The 22,626-nt window shown below is 32.2% G+C and overlaps 1 protein-coding gene and 1 long non-coding RNA gene across 5 annotated transcripts in view; one reads left to right on the forward strand and one right to left on the reverse strand.

The window, feature by feature from the left end:
* Nucleotides 1–14,110, forward strand: part of LOC111084948 — a 19,538-nt gene extending 5,428 nt beyond the window's left edge. The window contains exons 2-4 of the long non-coding RNA XR_002609824.1: nucleotides 661–664; nucleotides 1,292–1,296; nucleotides 13,983–14,110. This is a non-coding gene — a long non-coding RNA (uncharacterized LOC111084948). The remainder of the gene's footprint in view (nucleotides 1–660; nucleotides 665–1,291; nucleotides 1,297–13,982) is intronic.
* Nucleotides 1–22,626, reverse strand: part of LOC106478127 — an 88,775-nt gene that overhangs the window by 22,582 nt on the left and 43,567 nt on the right. For 2 of the 4 annotated variants that reach the window (XM_022381660.1, XM_022381659.1), the window contains one exon: nucleotides 10,643–12,780. The exons of 1 other annotated variant lie outside the window; for it this stretch is intronic. In XM_022381660.1, the coding sequence (XP_022237368.1) occupies nucleotides 11,660–12,766 (1,107 nt within the window). In that variant the 5' untranslated portion in view covers nucleotides 12,767–12,780 and the 3' untranslated portion in view covers nucleotides 10,643–11,659. Of the gene's footprint in view, nucleotides 1–10,642; nucleotides 12,781–22,626 lie in introns of those variants that run through there. One more of the 4 variants, XM_013938640.2, reaches the window with a different exon arrangement.

Raw genomic sequence — 22,626 nt, forward strand, 5'->3', positions numbered from 1 at the left:
TAGATTAGAGGGAAGGCAGCTAGTCAACACTACCCACCGCCACATCTTGAGCTACTCTTTTACCAACGAATAGTTGGACTGACCGTCTCATTATAACGACCCGACAACTGAAAAGGCACAGATTGCGAGTCAAATGCCTTAACCACCAGATGTATTTATTCATATGTATGTACACATATGTAATATTCTTAGGCGAATTGATTTCCGCTTAAATATCAGACAGATCTGTTTAACGGGAAGATTGAGCAGGCAATTTGTAATCTGAATCTGAAAACTCGGCTGAGTGTTGAGATGCGTGTGAAATATAAAGATCGGGCACGTATGAAGGACAGCATACCAGCACAGACAAATGGACGATCGCCTCTTCTGAATTAGTGGATAGATCGTCAGCTTTCTGTTTCTTAAAATGAATCTTTGCCGAATGAAACCCAGGAAGAACTGAACGAGAATAAAGGTTTGGATTTTCCAAGAAAGCCCCTATCCTTTTTGTGGCGATGGTGTCATTCGCCCATGACATTTGGCTGCTGTGACATATAGACATCATACACTCGGTCAGCAAAGAACGTTGCAGTCCTTAAATTTTCAGCACAGCTGTTCTGCAATATCTTCTCGAGCATAGTATATACAGAGAACAAAAGGCACAAAGGAAACTAGAACGAGGAAAGTTTAACGGTTTTCTGAACCACGTATTTATGCTAAAACTGTATAGAAAACAACTAAACGAAACATTTTAATACTTCCTAGATTAAATAAAAACAGGTAGTAAGCGTGTGATATGCCAGCATGTCACACATAAGTAGATATGAAACACTACTACCAATAAAATTAAAAATTGTTGTTAAAACATTCAAGTAGTACTTTGAGAACCATATATTAAGTTTTTCATGTAAATCTCATTAATTTGTTGCGTATTTTCGTAAAATGAAACTTTAGGCAGTTGGAACGCCAACTTGAGAAAATAAGTCAATCAAAGCACTCTCATTTGTCTGAATGTAATAATATTCTACGTATGTGTTATATCATTTTTTAAACAGCAAACTGTATGTGGCCAGTAATATGTTGGCGAGGTTGTGGGTTTGAGAACCTACTTTCCCCCCCAGCTAACACATGACGTTTCTACAACGTTGCTGAACTGTTGTGCATTGGTAAAATCTACAACGTCATTCATTATATATTGTGTCAACATTGTGGCACTGTTAGACGTTAATGGTGAATATATATATATATATATATTAATGGACTTTACTAATGCACAACCATTCAGCAACGTTCTAGAAATGTCATGTGTTAGCTGTTGTGATTTTTATCTAAAATTTATATAAGTTAGCAATAATTGATTTTTTTCTATTTCTGTTGAGTATTAAATGTCCTCCAGTGAGTCAGAGGTAAAATTCAGGGTTAATTTCCCCGTGGTTGACAGAGCGTAGATATCCTAATGTGTAGCGTTGCACTAAAACAAATAAACAAGTGTGTTAAATCTCATGATACCTTATGATGGTCTTCTCAAAATGTTAAGATAGCTAAATTTGGTTAGTTAGACTAGCCTGGTGTCTCAATATTAGGGGCTGCTCTTTTACCAACGAATAGTGGGATTGACCGTCACATTATAACGTCCCCACGGCTGAAAGGGCGAGCATGTTTGGTGGGGATTCGAACCCGCGACCCTCAGATTGCGAGTCGAGCGCTTTAACCAACTGGCCATGCCGGGCCTTAGTGAATGTAAAAAAAGAGTTGGCGGTAGGTGGTGATGACTAGCTGCCTTCCCTCTAGTCTTACACTGCAAAATTAGGGACGGCTAACGCAGATAGCCCTCGTGTAGCTTTGCGCGAAATTCAAAACAATACATTCACTAAAATTATTTTCATGTAAAAACATTTTAAGGACCACATATCATTCAAAAACAAACAAATAAGATTAAGTAGTCACTATATTGTGAAAAAACGTATTGCGTGACGTTTAAAATATTAAGCACAAAACTACACAATGGGCTATCTATGCCTTGCCCACCATAGGTATCGAAACTCGGTTTCTAGCGTTGTAAGTCCTCAGACATATCGTTGTGCCGCTGGGGTGTGTGTAAATGCTTGACTGACCTTGAATTTAGGCACTTTACAAGCCAAAAGTGCTCTATATTTTTATTTATATAATATTTCTTCTGTAAAAGTTTGGTTTATTTAATTCAAATTCATAGTCAACAAAATATTGGGTATTAATGAAATAAATATTTTATTACTGGTTTCTTCACTACACTCCTCTTTTACGCGATTCGGTTCCCCTGGCACTACTTCAGTTAAAATTTCTCTACAGAGTCAGTCGCTTGTGAGAAAGGTAAAGATTTAGTTTCAACAAAACTGAAACAAACGTGTAAGTGTATCCCAGTTATCCATAGAAAAAACCGTTTACTTAAGAATGCATTAAAAATACGTTAAGAAAAACAAGTGCTTTCAGTAGTAAAGCAGGTTGATAGACAGTTAGACAATACATCTTAGCTACTTCCTGTCAAGTATATAAATAAATGAACCCAGTTTCAGCTTTGTGAAGTAAATGTCATGTTTCAACTTTGCGCTAGTAAGTAGGCTTATGTCAAAAGTCGTAAGGGAAATCAAGTCTTTACGGGAACGTATATATATTTCTAGAAAAAATGCTACGAATGCTATTAAACAAAGGAATCTCGTTGGAATTCTTCTAGTGTATCCCCATAAGCTGTTTATGTTTTGTTTTCATATAAAGCCTATTAATTTTATTTAAAATAACTCAAATTATACCAGATTTTTAAAGCGCTCTGTTATACTAGTAAAATTCTAAAAAATTTAACAATCACTACTTGTCTCCTAGCAACAGGTACAAACAAGAATTCTATATATATACACACACACACAATACATATTCCAATAACAATATTTCAGCAACGTAGTCAATATGAGGATATATATACACGCCCCTAGTCTCCAGTAATAGCGGTATATTTATCTGCTTGACGAATACATCACTGGCATTCGCTAGTAAACCGAGCACACAGAAACAGTAAACAGACAAAGGTAAACCCCGCGCTTTCACTGAAAGGTACACGAGTTAATCGATTTTTTTATGTTTATTCTCGACATGAATAACTGATTTAGGGAAATTATATTTTTTCTCCTTTTCGATTTAAGATAATTACGAAAAATATAAAACAATAATGTTAGACGTCACACATGCGCTGTTAATAAAAAATCACATAAGCCATTTTATTTTAACAAAATAGTTTAATAGATATAGACTGATTAAAATTTAGATTAGATAATTTGTGTTGAATGATTGTGATGGTACTCATATTCATCTTGACCCCCAGTGGCACAGCGGTATGTCTGCGGATTTATAACGGTGGAAACCAGGTTTCGATACTCATGGTGAGCAGAGCACAGTTAGCCCATTGTATAGCTTTGTTCTTAATTTCAAACACGCAAACATATTCGTCCCGAACTATGAAATTTAAGATTATAGTAATCAACAACATATTTGTCCCGAACTATGAAATTTAATATTATAGTAATCAACAACACCCACGCAAACATATTCTTCCCGAACTATGAAATTTAAGATTATAGTAATCAACAACACCCACGCAAACATATTCGTCCCGAACTATGAAATTTAAGATTATAGTAACCAACAATACCCAAGCAAATATATTCTTCCCGAACTATGAAATTTAAGATTATAGTAATCAACAACACCCACGCAAACATATTCGTCCCGAACTCTGTAATTTAAGATTATAGTAATCAACAACACCAAGGTTAACAACCGAATATTGATCTCCATTTACTTTTTCTTAGAACATAATATGAATCGATAACCTAAAAGGGAGTCATCATTCAAGCACATTGTTGTTGAAACATTCTTTGAAATTAAAATGTCCAAGGACAAAGTAACTGTCGCTATTTTCTCACAAGTCAATGATAAATAAGGAATGATTCTACTAATTTAGCACAATGTTTTTCTTAAGATGTTTTGTAAGTATTTTAATTTTGGGGTCAGAATGTAGTATTGAAAATTTAATATAACCATCAAACATGAAAATGATGTATAATTGAAATCGTCACGTAAAAGTTGAATGTTCAATATATATTACTATTTCATGTAAGTTTAACACAGAGACATTTGGTCAATAAGTTTATAATAGAATTTCCAGTAATTAACTTTTCTAGTAAACTTCATGAGCATACGATTTAGTTAGAATTTTAGGTTTGAAAATTCAGCAATTACTCTAATCATCTCTGTTTTTTCAAAATGTCGCTGATTTATAATCGAGTGACAAAAAATTAAAATACATTAGAAAGGAATAAAGTTGGAGAGAAATTCTACTTTATATTAAACACCTATAAAATATTTTTTTTTGACAACTTTATACAATAACTTCGTGGTTCCTAAAACTAGTGTTTCTCCAGTTTAGTAGTGAATCAAATAAATATTTGTAATTCATGTTAGAGGTAGCAATATAATTCTCACCACCAGAAAATGGGATCGAATCTTATCCATGAATATCCAAAAAGGCTTGTCAATGGATTATCCCTGAAATTTATTTATTCAATTTTGATACCAATTTTACAGTTAATTAGTTTATTGAGTGTTTCACTGGAAATGGAACAGTTTAAAAAGGCTAGGCTAATGGAGTAAGTGTCACGCAATATTCTAATTTAGCACGTGGTGTGTTGCAAATTCAAAAAGAAGCACCGTTAACGTGAAAATTGTGTAGTTTTATATATAACGGTGATAATATACAATAAAAGATTCTATATAGGTTGATGGAGTAATAACGGCCTTCTTACCTGTTGTAAAAATAATTTCATGAGTTAGATATTATGCTTGATGAAGAGCGCTTAAAAGCTTATGGATTTAAATACATTCTTAGTTTAAAAAAATAACTTTTACCTGATTGTACTTACTTAGTTCAAAATTACCTTTAATATGTATGTTAATTGGAAATTTTAGCTTTGTGAGAATATGAATATTTCTCTGAAATATTTTAATGTTTTTTGTTTAGTATGGCCTGTGTGGGTATAGATATTGTGTGAACTTTCATACTATTTTGGATAGATATTGATACAAATGATTCTATGAAATTTTCCTTTGTTTGTTTAGTATGGATGAATATATCTGTGTAAATGTTCACAATGTTTTTGATTGGTAAGGATGTAAATCTTAATCGGAGCTTTACACTGCTTTGGTTTGATATATAATTGTTCATATTAAACTTTATTTAAATCTTTGGTATAGTGTGAATACAGTTTTTTCTGAACTTTTGAAGTGTTTCTTTTATTTTCACATATTTCACTGAAATGTTCAACGTAAATTTCTGCTTTGAAATTAATGTTTTTTTCTTCTCTGAGCTTTTACCTTATTTTACTTTATATGGATATGAAATTTATGAACTTTTGCACTGTTTTAACTTTGTATGGAAAATGTTTTTCTGAACTTTTACCTTATTTTACTTTATATGGATATGAAATTTATGAACTTTTGCACTGTTTTAACTTTGAATGGAAATATTTTCTCTAAACTTTTACCTTATTTTACTTGATATGGATATAAAATTTATGAACTTTTGCACTGTTTTAACTTTGTATGGAAAATGTTTCTATGAACTTTTATCTTATTTTATATTATATGGATATGAAATTTATGAACTTTTGCACTGTTTTAACTTTGTATGGAAAATATTTTCTCTAGACTTTTATCTTATTTTACTTGACATGGATATAAAATTTATGACCTTTGCACTGTTTTAACTTTGTATGGAAAATGTTTCTATGAACTTTTATCTTATTTTATATTATATGGATATGAAATTTATGAACTTTTGCACTGTTTTAACTTTGTATGGAAAATGTTTCTATGAACTTTTATCTTATTTTATATTATATGGATATGAAATTTATGCACCTTTGCATTGTTTTAACTTTGTATGGAAATATTTTGTCTAAACGTTTACCTTATTTTACTTGATATGGATATAAAATTTATGAACCTTTGCACTGTTTTAACTTTGTATGGAAAATGTTTCTATGAACTTTTACCTTATTTTACTTAATATGGATATACAATTTATGAACCTTTGCACTGTGAGTTAGGTGAATATACAAACACATTTTCTTTAATCTTGACGTATTAGGTACTTTGACTTGGTGTAGATATAAGTTTCTGGACTTGGCATTGTTTTGTTTCAATATCTATATGTTCTCTAAACGGTTACGCTGTTTTGACGTTCTGTATGTTATCATTTATGAAAGTGTGCAGTGCTTTTACTCAGTATAAGTAGATTTATCATAAATATTGCATTGATATACATATATTTTTTAGATGTTATTCTGAGCGTTTAAACTACTTTGTGTTGGTACTGCTAAGTGTCTTTGACCTTTTTCAATATTTTATGTTGAGCCTTATATGTGTACCTGAGATTGGTATTTACTAAGGCTATTATATTTTTTTTTCTTTAAATTTTTTACACTGGTTTTCAAAACTCAAAGTTCACTGTTTCATAAGGACTGGAAAAACCCTTTTTGATGTTTTGTATGATACTATTATTTTTCTTAAATTCAGTAACATTAGCGTGGCAAAAGCAATTGACATTTTATTAGTATTATTTTGCAGCAAATGTGTATTTTGTATATTTTTTAGAAATTTTGTAATATTTCTGTATAGCCAATGTATTCAGTTAAACGATAAATAGATAAATTGATTATACTGCATGTAGTGCCTATAATAAGAAAAAGAGATCGAAAAGAGAACGACTTCTCTAAACAAAACATACATTTTTACTATTATTTGTATGTCATGTTTGATTGTTTTTTTACTCTTTACGTTTCTAGAGGTTTGTATTATTGAGTGGCCGAAGAGATGTTTAACGTAGCATTATGGGCGTAGCTTGACGTCTGGAATCTTCTCCCAAGTTTTAGAACAGTTTGAGCAATATAAAACGCAAGTCAGGCTAGAGTAGATTAACTTTTGAGTCTATTAGTAAGTTATATTGAGTCTGAAGTAGTGAGGAATTATTTGTCTCAACACGTTAGTCAGTTAAGTAGTTCAGAACAGTGGTTACTGAGTTTATAATGCGACGAAGAAATAGACACACGAGAAGTTCCGTATGTGCGAGAAAATTAGCATGTAAAATTCTTGTATTAAAGTCTATACAGTGAACATAGGCCTATCAAAGAATACGTAACATGTAGAACTCGTAGTCAGAGAAATAAATCTCTTTCGTTATCAATAGGTGGACTGGGCTTTGCATTCTTCTTTTAGTGAGATAATCTAAAAGAACCTACCAAATAGTAGAAACCATTACAGCAGTATATTTTCAAGAAGCCCTTATAAAGAATATGCAAAATGAGCGCTAAGTGGGAAAACTCCACTTTTTCGGCACAATGGAAATGCAGTATACTTCCCTGTTAAGAGTACTGAGAAACGATTTCATAGCAATAAAGCTGCCTGTCTTTTGAACCTCTACAGCATAATGAAGCACTTAGCGTTAAAGAAAAAACATTGACATAAAATTCACATGCGTATAGTTTCCCGCGGGGTTAATCTTATATTTTTAATCAAATCTTATCACACTGTTTATTTTACAAGTTGTTCTGCTGAGCATTATCCAAAACTTCAATAGTTACACAGTATAATTAAATGTAAATGTCAACGAGAAAGTATAGAACTGAAACGATCATGTTAATACAGAGCTCTGGATAATTTGTTAAAACGATAAGCTGCAACATAAGCTGTCTTAGATGCAACATTACTAAATAAAATATATCACACCACATTTTCATTTCAAATGTTTTATTTTCGCAGTTGAAGAGCAATATACATCATATCTCCTTTAAAGAGTATTTACCATCCTGCATACATACTTCAAATGTTTAATTACTCAGAAAACAACGTGTAATTAGGCTTAGTACATGTTCAAATCTACCTTTAAATCCATTATTCAAATGAGTTTACAACTGACCATCTTACGTATAATGAACTTTACTTTACAATTGTCTCATCAAACCTAATTACAAAAGTGCTTTGCTTGAGTTTATCATATCTTCATACATGTACACTTTTCTTGTTGATGTAATAACTGCTATTCTTGTTTTATTGAATCTCACGAATAATCGTACATTAAAGTGATCCGGAGTATACAAAATGCCTACTTTTTAGTCAAGGTTATAACAGAAAAACAGGCCTTTTAAATAGACTTGCCAAATAAAATTAGCGGAATGTGTATACAAGGGGATGAAGAAAAGAGCTTACATTTTGTTTCTACGAATATCGGATCGAATAAGCAGCGGTAAAATATCAGTTACACACTTTAAAAAAATATTAGAGTCTCAGAAAAATAGTTAAATCATAATATAGTTCAAAAGTATATTTTTGCACATTTTTCAAACATTAAACTTTCATACCAGTCGTAAGATTATTTTTTTAATATTTATAGATATGTATCGAAACTAAATGTTAATACAGCTTTAAAATGACAAAAGGTTTGTTCTGATACTAGTAATTTCGTTTTCCTCACTGGAGGAGGGGTTTGCTGTGTATCGCCCTGTATAATAATTCAAATTGTTTGTAAATATTTTCATTGACTATCTCTTTTAAAGTTTAATAATAAATTATATCAGCCGCTCTAAAATTTGAATATTTAATATTATATAAATCATATACTTAGGATCTATATAGAGAAGTAACAAAACATTTTGTGTTCAGGTTACTATACTATTTTGTGCAATTTTTTCTATTTAATTTATTACGACACATGCTTTGTGGGACAAGGATAAAATAATTAAATACTAAAGTCCCATGTATAAATCTTTTAGAATATTTAACAATTTACAGAAAAAATTTATCAACCTTTAATAAACGCTGCCTTTTTATAATCTGTAAACAACAAGAATAAAGGTGAAACATATCCGTGTTTTCTTTAGAAGTTTTAATTTTGTTACGATATATCAAATAGTATTTATGTAACAGGCTTACAATTGTTCATTATGCAAAATATATTGTTATAAAGTTGGTCGTGACTCATTAGAAAATAATTGGAGTGAGAGAGTATAGCCACCGCCTTTCATCGTTCAGCCAGTATGGAAGCTACAAGGCCTCCTATGGTTATGAAACGTTATAATCCGATAGACGGTGCAACGTTAAAAAGGAAGAGGACGGTTATGCGTAGGTTTGAGAAAGAAATGATAAAAACAGGAGCTTCACGAAAAAAAGAAGAATGAAGACCCGGAAATGAATAACAGAGATAGGCAAAAAAAAAAGAAGATAATATGCTGCCAATAATAAACAATTACCATTTGTAAACTGCGCATTAAAATTGCACATCAACCAACTAGAGTTACACAATTATGTGATGAACTTCACAGTAATTTAAGTCACGAGATTTATATAGATGGACTTTCTGCAAGTAGGTGCAAAAAAAGTAATTAGTTTCTGCTGACATGCATTACTACGACGGGTATGTGCCATCTCTATCAGAAGCTTTCCAGTCTGCCAGATAAGAATAAGCTGATTTTAACCAAAAACGTAAAAAATGGTAAAAGCAAGGGTGCTTTTACATGCACCATACTTATCTACTTAACTGTTTTTTTTAATACACTAGGTATACTAAATTCAATGTTACGTTTATATCGACATATTAAGTTTTAAACACAGTTATAAGATAATTTCTCTTTACAATTTATCATTCTCTCCACCCCCACCTCCCTCACATTTGTATTTTACAGTACGTACAAGGTAGTACTTCTTTCGGAGCTAATAACGCAGAGCAATGTTTGTCGCAATTGTTTCAAGTTAATGGTATTGAGACGAAAAGTCATTGAGCCCACGGCTAAAGAGATTGGAAAACTAATAATAATCAAAAGTCAAAGATTTTCTGTTTCAGGCATCGCGTTCAAATAGAAAGTAATAAATATTTTTGAATGTAGTTTTTAATACTGATTTCAGAAATATAAATTAATGTTTGGAGAAATGAAAAGAAATATTTTTTTTATTTTTATTATGCTTACGAAACAAAGGAAGTACGCTTACATATATGCCTATGTATTTAAAAGAACCGGAAGACATCAAGACAGTACAAAATATCTAGTAACGATGTAACAAATTCAATGTAAAAATTCAGAAATACTCTTAAATATTTGCTTAAAGAGATCATCATTTTCCTGCCTACGACTCCAAACGAACTCGCAGAGATACGAGTCAATCATGTTAGGATTGGTTCCACAATATCGCTTGTTACGTCTCTTAACCACATTCCAAGTATTTTCAATTTGTTGCAGATTTCAGAAATATAAATTAAAATTTGGAGAATTGATTTTTAAAGGGGACAGAATGGGAAAATGTTTTCATTAAAAAAAATGTTAGTGAAATTTATTTTTGATTTAAATAAATATGTAATTATTTACTAGTTAGTCTAACTTGATCTAACCTCACATAAACTGACATAACCTAGCCAAATAAAAAATATTTCTTTTCAGTTCTCCAAATTTTAATTTATATTTATGAAATCAGCATTAAAAACTACATTCAAAAATATATTTCTTTCTATTTGAACGGCCCCCCAGTGGTACAGCGGTATGTCTGCGGACTTACAACGCTAGAATCCGGGTTTTGATACCTGTGGTGGGCAGAGCACAGATAGCCCATTGTGTAGCTTTGTGTTTAATTACAAACAAACTATTTGAACGCGATGCATGTTTGCTGATTTATTTTGTTTGTTTTTTTTTGGGGGGGGAGAGGGTACTACCCAGCTTACATTTTGCCTTGAACATTGTGTGTCAGTTAAGGCTTGGGAAAATTGAGCCTAAAAGCCCTGACCTAGGGTATCGACTTTTATTTCATTTCATTTAGTTGAGCTGTATTTTGCGAACTGTTGGATACTCCTTGATATAGTCAAATCATAGCGTCAACCTTTACTTTTCTACGTAACTTCAGAATTAAAAATAAATTACTTTGGTTTGATCTGAATAATCCATCTCTATCTACAAGAGTTGGAATGCGTTGAAATTAATTAACCTGTAATTAATTACTCATGAATGGCGATATCCTTTTTGCTTAATAATTATTTGGGTTACTGTGTTCAGAGATTAGCCTCCTTGAGTCACGGCATGTGACTGGGGGGGGGAGGGTGTGTGCTCCACTTTGGTTGGTTGGAATGCACACTGTAACAGCTGACGGCATGTGACTGGGGGGAAGAATGTGTGCTTGACTTTGATTGGTTGAAATGCACACTGTAACAGCTGTGTTAGTAGACTAGTTTTGCAATAAAGAGTGCTCTAGAACATCTAACAAACGAATTGAGATTCTAACTCAGTGTTTTATATTACTTGTGTTAAATATTGTTAACGTTGCTTTTTTGCTTTAGAGACACTTAATTATCTTATTTATAGAAGCTGGAAATATGATAAAACTGTAGCAAGGTTAAATTACATCAAGAATATGTTGAAATAATTGAGTCATTCTTTATCTTTGATGGAAACGAGACTTATCTTTTTTTCTTTTTTTTTCTGTTTGGCGCTTGAGTATTTAGATTTAGTGTAGACTAAATATTAGACGAACAAGAACAGATCCAAGCAAAGCAAGGAACAACTTTTAGTAATTCCTCTACTTGGTTAAAACGCAAAAAAAAAACGGTGTTCTCGGTTCACAAAAATTCTTCACATTTTGTATTATTAGTCTCATAATGTGATAAAGCAGAAGAAATCCGACTGAACTTTCGACTTCGATCCCCTACCCTCGTCTCCATGCCAATGTGCACGCGTACTGCCCCTCGTTTATTTTCTGAAGTCATGATCTTTGACAATTCCCCACGAGTTTTACAACACAAATATCTGATTAAATACATATAACCTTGTCGAAATGAATCATGTGTAAACGCATACATCATGCCACAAACACAGCTGTAAATCTGAGCAAGAGTGAAAAGTTGGTGAATAGTAGTGACTGAAGGTATTGCGGTGGTAGAATGGAGGGTGAGCGAGATAAGAAACGGGAGCCAAAAGCATAAGAATAAAGTAAAGGCTATAACATTGCTGTTAAGTAGATGACGTTGCAATGTTTCGTCACGGCTTCCCAAGCTATTCTGCTGTGATAATGAGTGTGTGATACTCCGTTGTTCATAGACAGCTTTAGCAAAAACTGCACAAGTTAGAAATACAGGCACGAAAAACACAAAAAGCATGGTGCTGTTTTCAAATGTTTTCTGACAAAGATTCGGCCCTTTTTGCAAAATAACTAATGTAGTTACACAAGAGACGGCAGCAGCCCAAGTGCCCAATATGAGAGAAAGCAGTAACTGGACTCCACAGCAAGTATCGTAGAAATGGTTTTCTTTCCTGCAAGTCCGTAAATAGTTCTCTACAGAAATGCACAAGTAATTCATCACAGTGACCAGGAAACAAACAAGTGCTGTGTGCCACTCCCACTGACAAACAAAGTCTTCTTTTTGTAACCCTGCCAGTATGGCGACACACATGACTGGAAATAAAAGTGCACTAATAAGCAAATTAGCTAGTGCTTGATTCACTAGAAGAATATTTCCACGTTTGCAGAGCGTTTCTTGAACTACTAAAGAACTAATTTCAAAGATATTAATTGTAGTTCCAAAAACAGAAAATATCCCGTACAGAATCAGTGGTCCAACTTCATTATTTCTTGACTTCACATATTCAATTTTAGTGGAGTTATAGTTCGAAATATTTCCATTAGATGCCAAATCGTCACTCTGGGATTTGTAGGATGAGCTCTCCATTGAGGCAGTCTAAGCTTAGGTAAAAAAAAAGAAGATAGGATTGTATTAAAAAAGATATGAAAGCATAAAAATATTACACATACCTAAAATTTACACCTAGATATTAAATTAATGTTATGGAAAAAATTTTCTCTTCTTTTACATGTATTTTATTAATTTAGAATTAAAAATGTACACTCAGACGAAGTACTAACGCTATACACTCAGTTCTTACATCAGTTAGTTTTTAATAATAAAGCGACTGGGAATGGCCCAGTGATTAGCATGAGAAGTGGGGTATGCGCCCCGTTCCTTTAAAACGAATTCCGTTCTTTGGGACTGTGGGTGCGCTATAACATAGACTGTCAAGTCCAAATATTCGGGAAGATACACGTAGCCCAAGAGTCAGTGGTGGTTGTGGTTGACTAACTGTCTTCCTCCTAGTCTATCAGTTCAATTCAAACTTAGAAACGGCCTTATGTATATAGCCCTTGTGCAGCTTTGCACGAAATTCTGAAACAAACAAAATCTAACATTAAAATTAGGTCTGTTTTCACTTTGTAAACACGACTGCATGTAGCAGTTTTCAAATCAAAGTCGTGAGTACAAAGAGTGCTGTTGTACGTTTATATTGGTTGTGGTAATATCTGTACATTACTTAGTAAATACAAATTTATAAGAAAATAATTACTTGCACCGTGTACTGTTTTTGTGAGGCAGAATTCATTTTATCTTTTCTAATCATTCGATTATACTTACTAGCATAAAATATCCCGCGCTCCTCTGAGGGTTCTCTCATGATTCACAGAGGCCCAAGTGTACCAAACTCTTCCGTTATCCAAAATTACATCTCTAGCTACCCAAAAGGGGATAACTACCCGAAAATAAATAATGTTACGATACCCGCCTGTGGTACCTGAGTACGTATGAGAGAAAAGTATTAACACAGTTTCAAACATTGCGCCCCAGGGATCTCATGGGAGGGGGGGGGGTTCAAAGCCACACAATCCGATACCAGATTCGGGTTCAGCGACCCTTAAAACATACTATCAGACTTTTATCATGTCTTGGTAACCTAACAGGCGCGTTTTAGTTACCTTGATATAGGGCTACGTCATACAGACACACCCTGTGTCACCCCAAATGTTAAGTTTGGTCGTGCTAGCTCCAAAACTATAAGGGCTCAAGAAAAAATAAATATTGAAATTAACATTGTAAATTAATACAGAATATCGAGGATTTTGCCCCCCAGTGAGACAGCGATATATCTGCGGACTTACAACGCTAGAAACCGAGTTTCGATACCGTGGTGGGCAAAGCACAGATAGCCTATTGTGTAGCTTTGTGCTTAACTTCAAACAAACATGGATCTTACAACTATCCAAATGAAACTTGGACAATAAAATAATCATTATCAAAAATAACATTTAATTCAATGATATATTTCGGAAAACTTCCTATTTGTATTTATTAAAACAAAATACCACCGTAAACAATATACATTGTGGGGTAGTTTCTAGTAAGACCAAAAAGATAGATTAATTCAAAATATATACCTTATTACTTAACACTTACATACAGACGTATGTGTGGCATATTTTGTTGATCACGTCATGCTTAGACCTAATCTTAGGCGTATCGCCATCATATAACAGTTTTAAAAGTTCTTGTGTCATTCTCAAAATATCTCATATTGTTTTTAATTAAATGTCATACTATTTCCTGTTATACTGCTACGTTTTAATGCCTTTCTAACTACTTGCTCAATCTTTCATAATAGAGACTTTTTAAACTAGTAACGTAACGCTAGGCTTAAGTGTTAACACTGTCTGTTACACTTGTTCAAAACTAATCACGTTAAAAACATTAGTGTGAATATAATTCACGGTTATAAAACAGAAACTGAATTTTGACTTACAAAAAGCTACATATTACAAAACGCATTTAGTGTAAGCTTCGTTTACCAAATGAACTTCTTCTAAAATGATGAAATTCTGAAAAACATCAAAAATAGCTAATGGTTTGCGCAAAAGTTTGACAAGTAATATACAATGAGTTTTAAAAGAAATCTAAGGCTATTGTATCGAAAACTGCTCTGAATGACTCTCATTGACGTGAGGAATTGTCTGATAACTGACTCAATTCGTAGACAAGGATTTTCCGAAAATATTTACACACTGTAAATGGAAACTTTTCTTTAATTATATACATATATAAGTAATTAAATCGATACAAGAATTAACCTTCGAGATCTTGAGTGAAGTTGCATTATCCTTTCCTTATGGAAAGAAGAATAAGCGAAACAAAATCACTCAAAAACTTTATTTTTTGTTATCAGTGTAAACCGTGATTGTTTCATATCTTTTACTTATCACATTTTCTAGCAGGATGTTAAGCAGTTAAATATCTGAGTTTGCCAAATATAAAACTATTCTTCATTGCTTTATATACGAAATGCGAGTGTTACGTTTGCGAACCATACAGCAATATACCAAATCAAGTTACGCTCATGAGCTATTGCCCATAGCCATGACTAAAACATAAAATCTGTCTCAAAATTTGTAACAGATACATACAAGAGACGTGGAATATAGTTTTCTGGAAATATCATTTTTATAAACTGTGCGTAAAATATGAGAGGTATTAACATAAAGTAGTCTAACATTCGTAATGTTATTCCATAAAGTAGTCTGACATTTGTAATGTTATTCCATAAAGTAGTCTAACATTCGTAATGTTATTCCATAAAGTAGTCTGACATTTGTAATGTTATTCGGCACTTTTTTGTTACATTTCGCAATGTTCATCGAAATCGGTTGACCTTCTCTATGTCGTACGCTTTATATTAGTGATAAATATAGCTTATGAACCTATTAAACAATGTTTTACAAACAGAGGGCTAGATAAATGATAGAGATCGTGATAACTTACCTTGCACAACAACAATAAGCATAGCCAAAATACATAATAAAATTGGAAAAATAATCTGTATCATATATGAATATCTTTCCGTATAAAACTGGAGCTATTTTAGCAAACAATTTGATTTTTAGTTGTGTCTGGATTTTTATAAAAAAAAAACTTAAATGTTTAAGATGTTATGTTCTGTCTATAAAGTCCTTCCACGGATATAACTTTGCTAGTATAATCTATATCTTTAACGAAAAGTTGTATCCAGTACATGTACTATTCCTAAATATTTTCATTTACAAATAAAAACATTAATCAGTGCTAAATAAAGAATACTATGTCATAACCTTCTCTACTACTTTCAAGCGAAGTACATGCAGGCATACAAACTCATACTTGCTGTGCCACTTAGAAAGTATACCTATAATCTCCACAGTACATGTAGGCATTCAAACTTATACTTTCTGTAACACTTAGAAAGTACACCTATAATCTCTACAGTACATGCAGACATACAAACTCATACTTGCTGTGCCACTTAGAAAGTATACCTATAATCTCCACAGTACATGTAGGCATTCAAACTTATACTTTCTGTAACACTTAGAAAGTACACCTATAATCTCTACAGTACATGCAGACATACAAACTCATATTTGTCTGTACCACTTAGAAAGTATACCTATAATCTCCACAGTACATGCAGGCATTCAAACTTATACTTTCTGTGACACTTGGCAAGTATATTTATAATCTCTACAGTACATGCAGACATACAAACTCATACTTGCTGTGACACTTAGAAAGTATACCTATAATCTCCACAGTACATGCAGGCATTCAAACTCATACTTGCTGTACCATTAGGAAGGATACTTATAACCTCTACTGTACATGCAGACATACAAACTCATACTTGCTGTGCCACTTAGGAAGTATACCTATAATCTTTACTACAGAACGCTGATAGTCGTACTAAATGACGTTTTATGTTTTTATCATAAACAATACATTTACACGATTTGAAGATTTCTGTGCTTAACCACAGTAAACTCTACTTTCTGCTACATTAACTCATCTAATTAACTCTGTAAGAGTGATCAAAGCTAATTACAACCAAATCTGAAATGTGTTTCTTCAGTCGAAAAGTTCTTAATTCTTTGTTGGAAGTGAATATATGAATATTTTAGATTTAAATCTAAAGGACTTAAAATAACATTACGTGGAATGAGCACACTAGAAAGAGTAAGTATAGGTGCTTCATATAAAATGTCTTTAAAGAAGGAGCTAGAATGATTTCGATACTCTGAGTCCTTCAAAATGATATTTGACTTTTTCGTAGTATATTTATAAACGAAAGTCTTTAATGTCATGTGTATCCAACCGTTGTGATCACCAAATACTACTGATCTGCTGAAAGGTATCTTATCTTAAGACAAATGAAATATTCATACCATGGTATTTTCTCAGCCTGATTAGCCATTTCGGTTTCTGTCTAATCACGTATATATGTTTATCCACTTCATTAATTAATGACAGTCTACAAGCGGAAATCATTAACTTGTCACTCCTCGTGTGTTTATGTACAATCTTTCTATTACATTATTAACAAGAAAGTCATTAATACTTTTGAAAAAGTATCCACACACTTGTTTTAAATTTGCTTTGCTTTAAAAACAACTAAATATTTCAGTTTTTTTTGTAATTTGGTTACCTTTTATTTAAACCTACTCCAAATTAGTATGTGTGTCTGCGGGTGTCTACATTTATACAATTATATCTTTATTTCAAGAAAACGCAATAGTTATGTTAATTTTTTAACATCTAAACGCAAGATAGCATACCTCAACAAATCTTCTTAAGTTAGGTGGTATGTAACAAATTCCTGTGAAATAGGCCAAAAATAAAAAGATTCGCAATTCAAGGACACTCAAATAAGAGTTACAAACGACAATAGAGAATTGGTAAAATTTAATGTATTAAGAAAGGCATCTATGGAGATAATACCCACATAGTTGTAAGGGTACACCATTTATCAAAATTAATCTGTATTGGCAAACCTTAACTTTGAAATTATGTTAGAACTATCAAATAAAACAAAATTAAAAGTAGATATGGTTCAAGCCCACAACGTCCCATATATAAAACTGTCAATCACCTTCTGGAGATAGTTGTGGGAAGGAATTTATTTCTGATGAAACAAGAAGATAAAAACCAAATGAGGATCATTAAAATAATAAGATAGTAAAACAGGTAACTATATACATAGCCCACCGGGAGAAGAGACGCCATCCTACAGCCGCGAGGATCAAATGTACATTTTGACCAAGTCAAAGATAGGTGCTATTTTGTTTTATTTAAAGCATACGGTATATGTTATAAAAATTATATTTATATCATTATTATGTTGTCCTCCGGTGCAATAGTGCTAGATCTATGAACTTACAATACTAAAAAATCTGGAGTTTGATTCTCCGTGGTGAACACAGCAGATAGCTCAATGTGACTTTGCTTAAACAACAACAACCTTATTATGTTTAATTTATTATATTAATTCAGTTGAACGAAATTGATTATTAATTTTATTTTATTTCAGTTGCCAAAGAACATTTTAATAACGAATTATCAATTTTAAAACTTGTATGTTTCATGAAAAAAATATGAGATACTTATTTTATGATTTACTTAAAGTGTATCACATAAATATCTAACAGCCTGTAATACATCTATTATTATTATTTCAGGCGCGAATCAATTACGTCACATATAGAGTAGCACATTCGAGAGTCATCTCGAGAGAAAGTATACAAACGTTCCCTGGTGGAGGAACTGTTATAAATAAATCGTGTACTAAAAAGCTGACAAGTGATTCGGAAAATGATAAAGTCAAATCATTCAAAAAGAGATTTACCTAAGAAAAGGAAACAAACGAAGACATAACTTAATGATGAAGAATACAACAAATGCTAAATTAATCAACAATTAAAATTAATTAATAATTTCTTAAATATTTACAGAATGAATGAATGTCTAAGAAAGCATAGATCTGATGTGGCAAAAAGAAAAAAGAGAAAGCAATCAAAGGAAACCTAAAAACGGCAAAAAAGAAGCACTTGACAAATTTTTGCTTTCTACTACAGTCCCCCGGTGGGACAGCGGTATGTCTTCGGACTTACCACGCTAAAATCATGGATTCGATTCCCCTTGGTGGACACAGCAGCTGACAGCTCCCCCAATGGCACAGCGGTATGCCTGCGGACTTACAACGCTAGAAACCGGGTTACTAACCATAAAATATAGACAACTGAAGAAGGATAACCCTAGTAAAACATTGACTTCTACCAATAAAACACGTTATTTCTTTACATAACAAAAATCATTCTTGAAGACAATTCTTCTGGAGATAATTATTTTCGGAAAATGAAAAATATGGAAAAATGTCACGTCCATAGTTAGTGTACTATTTAAAACAACATACAATATTCTGTTTTTACTTTAATATGTTTAATGCCGAAAAGGTTCAGCTGATTAATGAAGGTTTTCATTCTTGGCAGTATATTTAAAAGCTCCAGTATCTCACGAGAAAACCGGTTTACACATGGAACACCCTATGAAAAGAAGGAATTATAAATTCCGATTGAAATGGAATTTAGACTTTATTCGAGATTGAATAGAGCATTTACCAGGCATATATAGTAAATAAGTTGAACATATACGCATTTGGCAGAGAAAAATCGAGCTTTTTGCGGAAACGGGAATAACTTAGCTCAATGGAGTTGATGGCAAACATTGATTCCATAATAAATTAACACATTCTCATGTTCATAAACAACGAAACAAGTCGTCATTATTTAGTCTTGAGTAGTCCAAAATTAATTAATAAAGATGTTCTCCAAAGAAGTCGTTAATGCAATTAACATCTTAAACATATGAAGTACTATTCTATAATGGTGGACTGTACTCTAATGTAAGTCATCTGAAGAAGCTATTAGTAGTTTTAAGAACAGTAAATATTCAAGTAGTGGAGTTAAATGTTGAATAAAATTTATTTTCACTCATTAATCTTGAGGATATCACAGGTTCCTCTCTATCAGAGGTTATTCTTCAAGAGCTTACGATACATAAAATAGGGTTCGGAGAGGTCAGGGATATTATATCGGTGCAAGAAAAAGAGGTCAATACAAGGGTTACTGCAATTCTTTGCATTTTGTACTTTGTGGTGTTGAAAATTCTTGCAACTGCTTCAAAGTATTTTTCTTTTGTTTTTCAAAGAATGTTTACTATTTTTGCAACATCAAATAGTAAATGAGCTATTTTGAAGTCCTCTGTCAATATCTCTTTCAAACCTTTGTCTGAAGCTAGATGCGAATGTAAAATTGAAAAAGGTAAACGCATTAAGACACCAAATGTAAGGTACATTAGCAGCACTAAAGACATTGAAAGAACTGTTAACACGTAGTGAAGCCTGATCTGAAGCCGGATAATTAGCAGATGAGCTAGTACCATAAAGCTTTCTAAGTTAGTAGCTTAACATGATGTGCTTGCAAGAATAAATATAGTCAGCAGGAATATGCAGAGTTCAACTATAGAAGTTTATAATGCCAGTGACATTATTAAAACGTTTTTTGCGAGTCGAGCGTCCTAACCACCTGGCCAAACCGGGCCAGTTATTATTAGAATAATGAAAAATGAAACTTACATACCAATTGTTTTTTTTTAAATGCACTGGCACGCCCTTCCACTTACTATATCAGTATGCTGTTAAAGTGGGCTTTTAGTTGCATGAATGACTTTAAATAACCACTTATATACTCTCTAACACATACATACTCGTTACTGTGTAGATGATCTTGATAGTTCATAACAACCATAGTGTAATTGAAGCAGCATATATTAAGGACATTTAATTTTTACTTTACAATTTTTGTTAGTTGTGTCAACTCTCGCTAATATTATTATCTTAAAGAGTAACGTTTTATAGTATTTTCTCTTAAAATTATTGTTCGAAACTATTATACTTACGTTTTATTAGTTCTAAACAGATAGGTATCAAAAACAAAGAAAAATCTCACATGAAATGTCCTAAAGAAACCAGTAGAACATTTATCATATAGATCAATATAACCTTGGACCTTTTCTTATCTCTCTCTCTACACATATATGTGTGTGTTATTTAAAATCACAACATTTTTATTATAGATACACATACCAACAAATACACGATAACGCCGGCAAAACTGTAACAAAAAATGTAAAAACTTAGAAGGGGCACCAGAGGTGGATTCATAGTTTATATTACTATATTACTATATTTTATACTAAAATTGCAGAATCATGTATTATTAGACCTATAAAAAAGGGTGAAAGTTGGGTGGTTGATGATAACAGATTTTTAATTTTATGTATTAACGGAAAGCCCTAAGTGGCACAGCGATATGTCTGCGAACTTACAACGCTAGAAACCGGGTTTCGATACCCGAGATGGGAAGAGTACAGATAGCCCATTGTGTAGCTTTGTGCCTAACTTCAAAACAAACTATCATTCCCACATGCTATAGGCGGTGAGTGGGACGTTGTGGGTTCCAGCACCCAGATTCCAATCCCTTATTAAAACTATTTTATGTTTGCTCATTTTTAAAATATGTATTTAATTCAAGTTATTTAGGTTTAGTTGAAAAATGATATTTGAAGATTTTTATTACAGACCAGCTGTAAAGTTACATCCTGAAAAGTGACGTTTGAAGTGACAAAACTGATAGAAGAAAATGGTAATGAAAAAAAAAAGAGTTCAAAGATTGTAATGTTTTATTATTTGTATCTAGAGATGGAAACTTATATGTGTTTTGGTTGTATAATATGTATATAAATCTGAAAAAAACGGAGTAGTTGATTAACCAAAAACCATTCATAACACACAGTTAAAATATTCTTTTTAGTAATAAATACTCTAAGACTGTAATATTTTTTAACTTGAAAAGAAAGGCAATGTATTATTGTTTTTGTTGAATATCAGACAATTTTTAAGACATCAGTTTAAATAATTTAAACTATAGACATTTATACTAGTTTTAGAATTTTGATTACAAACGCAGGGAAAGTGTGTGTTGGAGGGAAACTGTCTGCAAAACCGTAAAAAAAGGTAAAATAAATAATAGATTTACTTACTAAAATGCTAGACAGACTCAAGCATAGTCTCGCTATCAAATGCTATAAAAACGGGAGAACAAAAGGGAACAGGTGAACTTTCCACCAAAAGCCATAAAACTACATTCATAGAACGAACTTGGAATACTCCTTTGAACATTTGGTTTTATATGTGGTGTTAAACTGAGGCAACAGGTTACTTTTATATATATAATATAACACATAATACTGCTAATATAAATCTTTAAATCAAATAAGCTAGAATTAAAGTTTCCTGGTAGGACTTACAACGCTAAAATCCGGAGTTAGATTCTCCGTGATGGACACAGCAGATAGCCCAATGTGGCTTTGCTCTAAGAAACAAAGAAATATCAGAATTAAATTAAATTTAAATTTAAATGATGCCTACAAAGAGAGCGAAATAACGATGTAGAAAAGTTATTTATGTTACACCAGAAACTACAGAATCTCAGCGGTGTATATATATATATATGTTATAACTTCATTAAAAACATTAGAAATGTGTAGCTTCTTATTGAAAACATAATATTAATTTTACATCTAACAACAGATTAAATAATAAAAAAATGTACTTTATTAATTGTATTATTCTAGCATCCCACAATATTCTAGAATCATGGAGCGTGGTCTTGAAAGATGATATTATTATTTCAGCATTCAACAACTGCCTGAGTATTAATAAACTTGTTTCACATATAATATTATGAATCTTCCTGCAGCTTAGAATCTAATGATAAATTATCCTCATACGTCATTAACATTCAACAACAGCCTAGAGTAGAAGTTAACAAACCATTGTCTGGAAA

Source organism: Limulus polyphemus, unplaced genomic scaffold (genome assembly GCF_000517525.1).
Source record: "Limulus polyphemus unplaced genomic scaffold, Limulus_polyphemus-2.1.2 Scaffold182, whole genome shotgun sequence".
Taxonomy (NCBI): domain Eukaryota; kingdom Metazoa; phylum Arthropoda; class Merostomata; order Xiphosura; family Limulidae; genus Limulus; species Limulus polyphemus.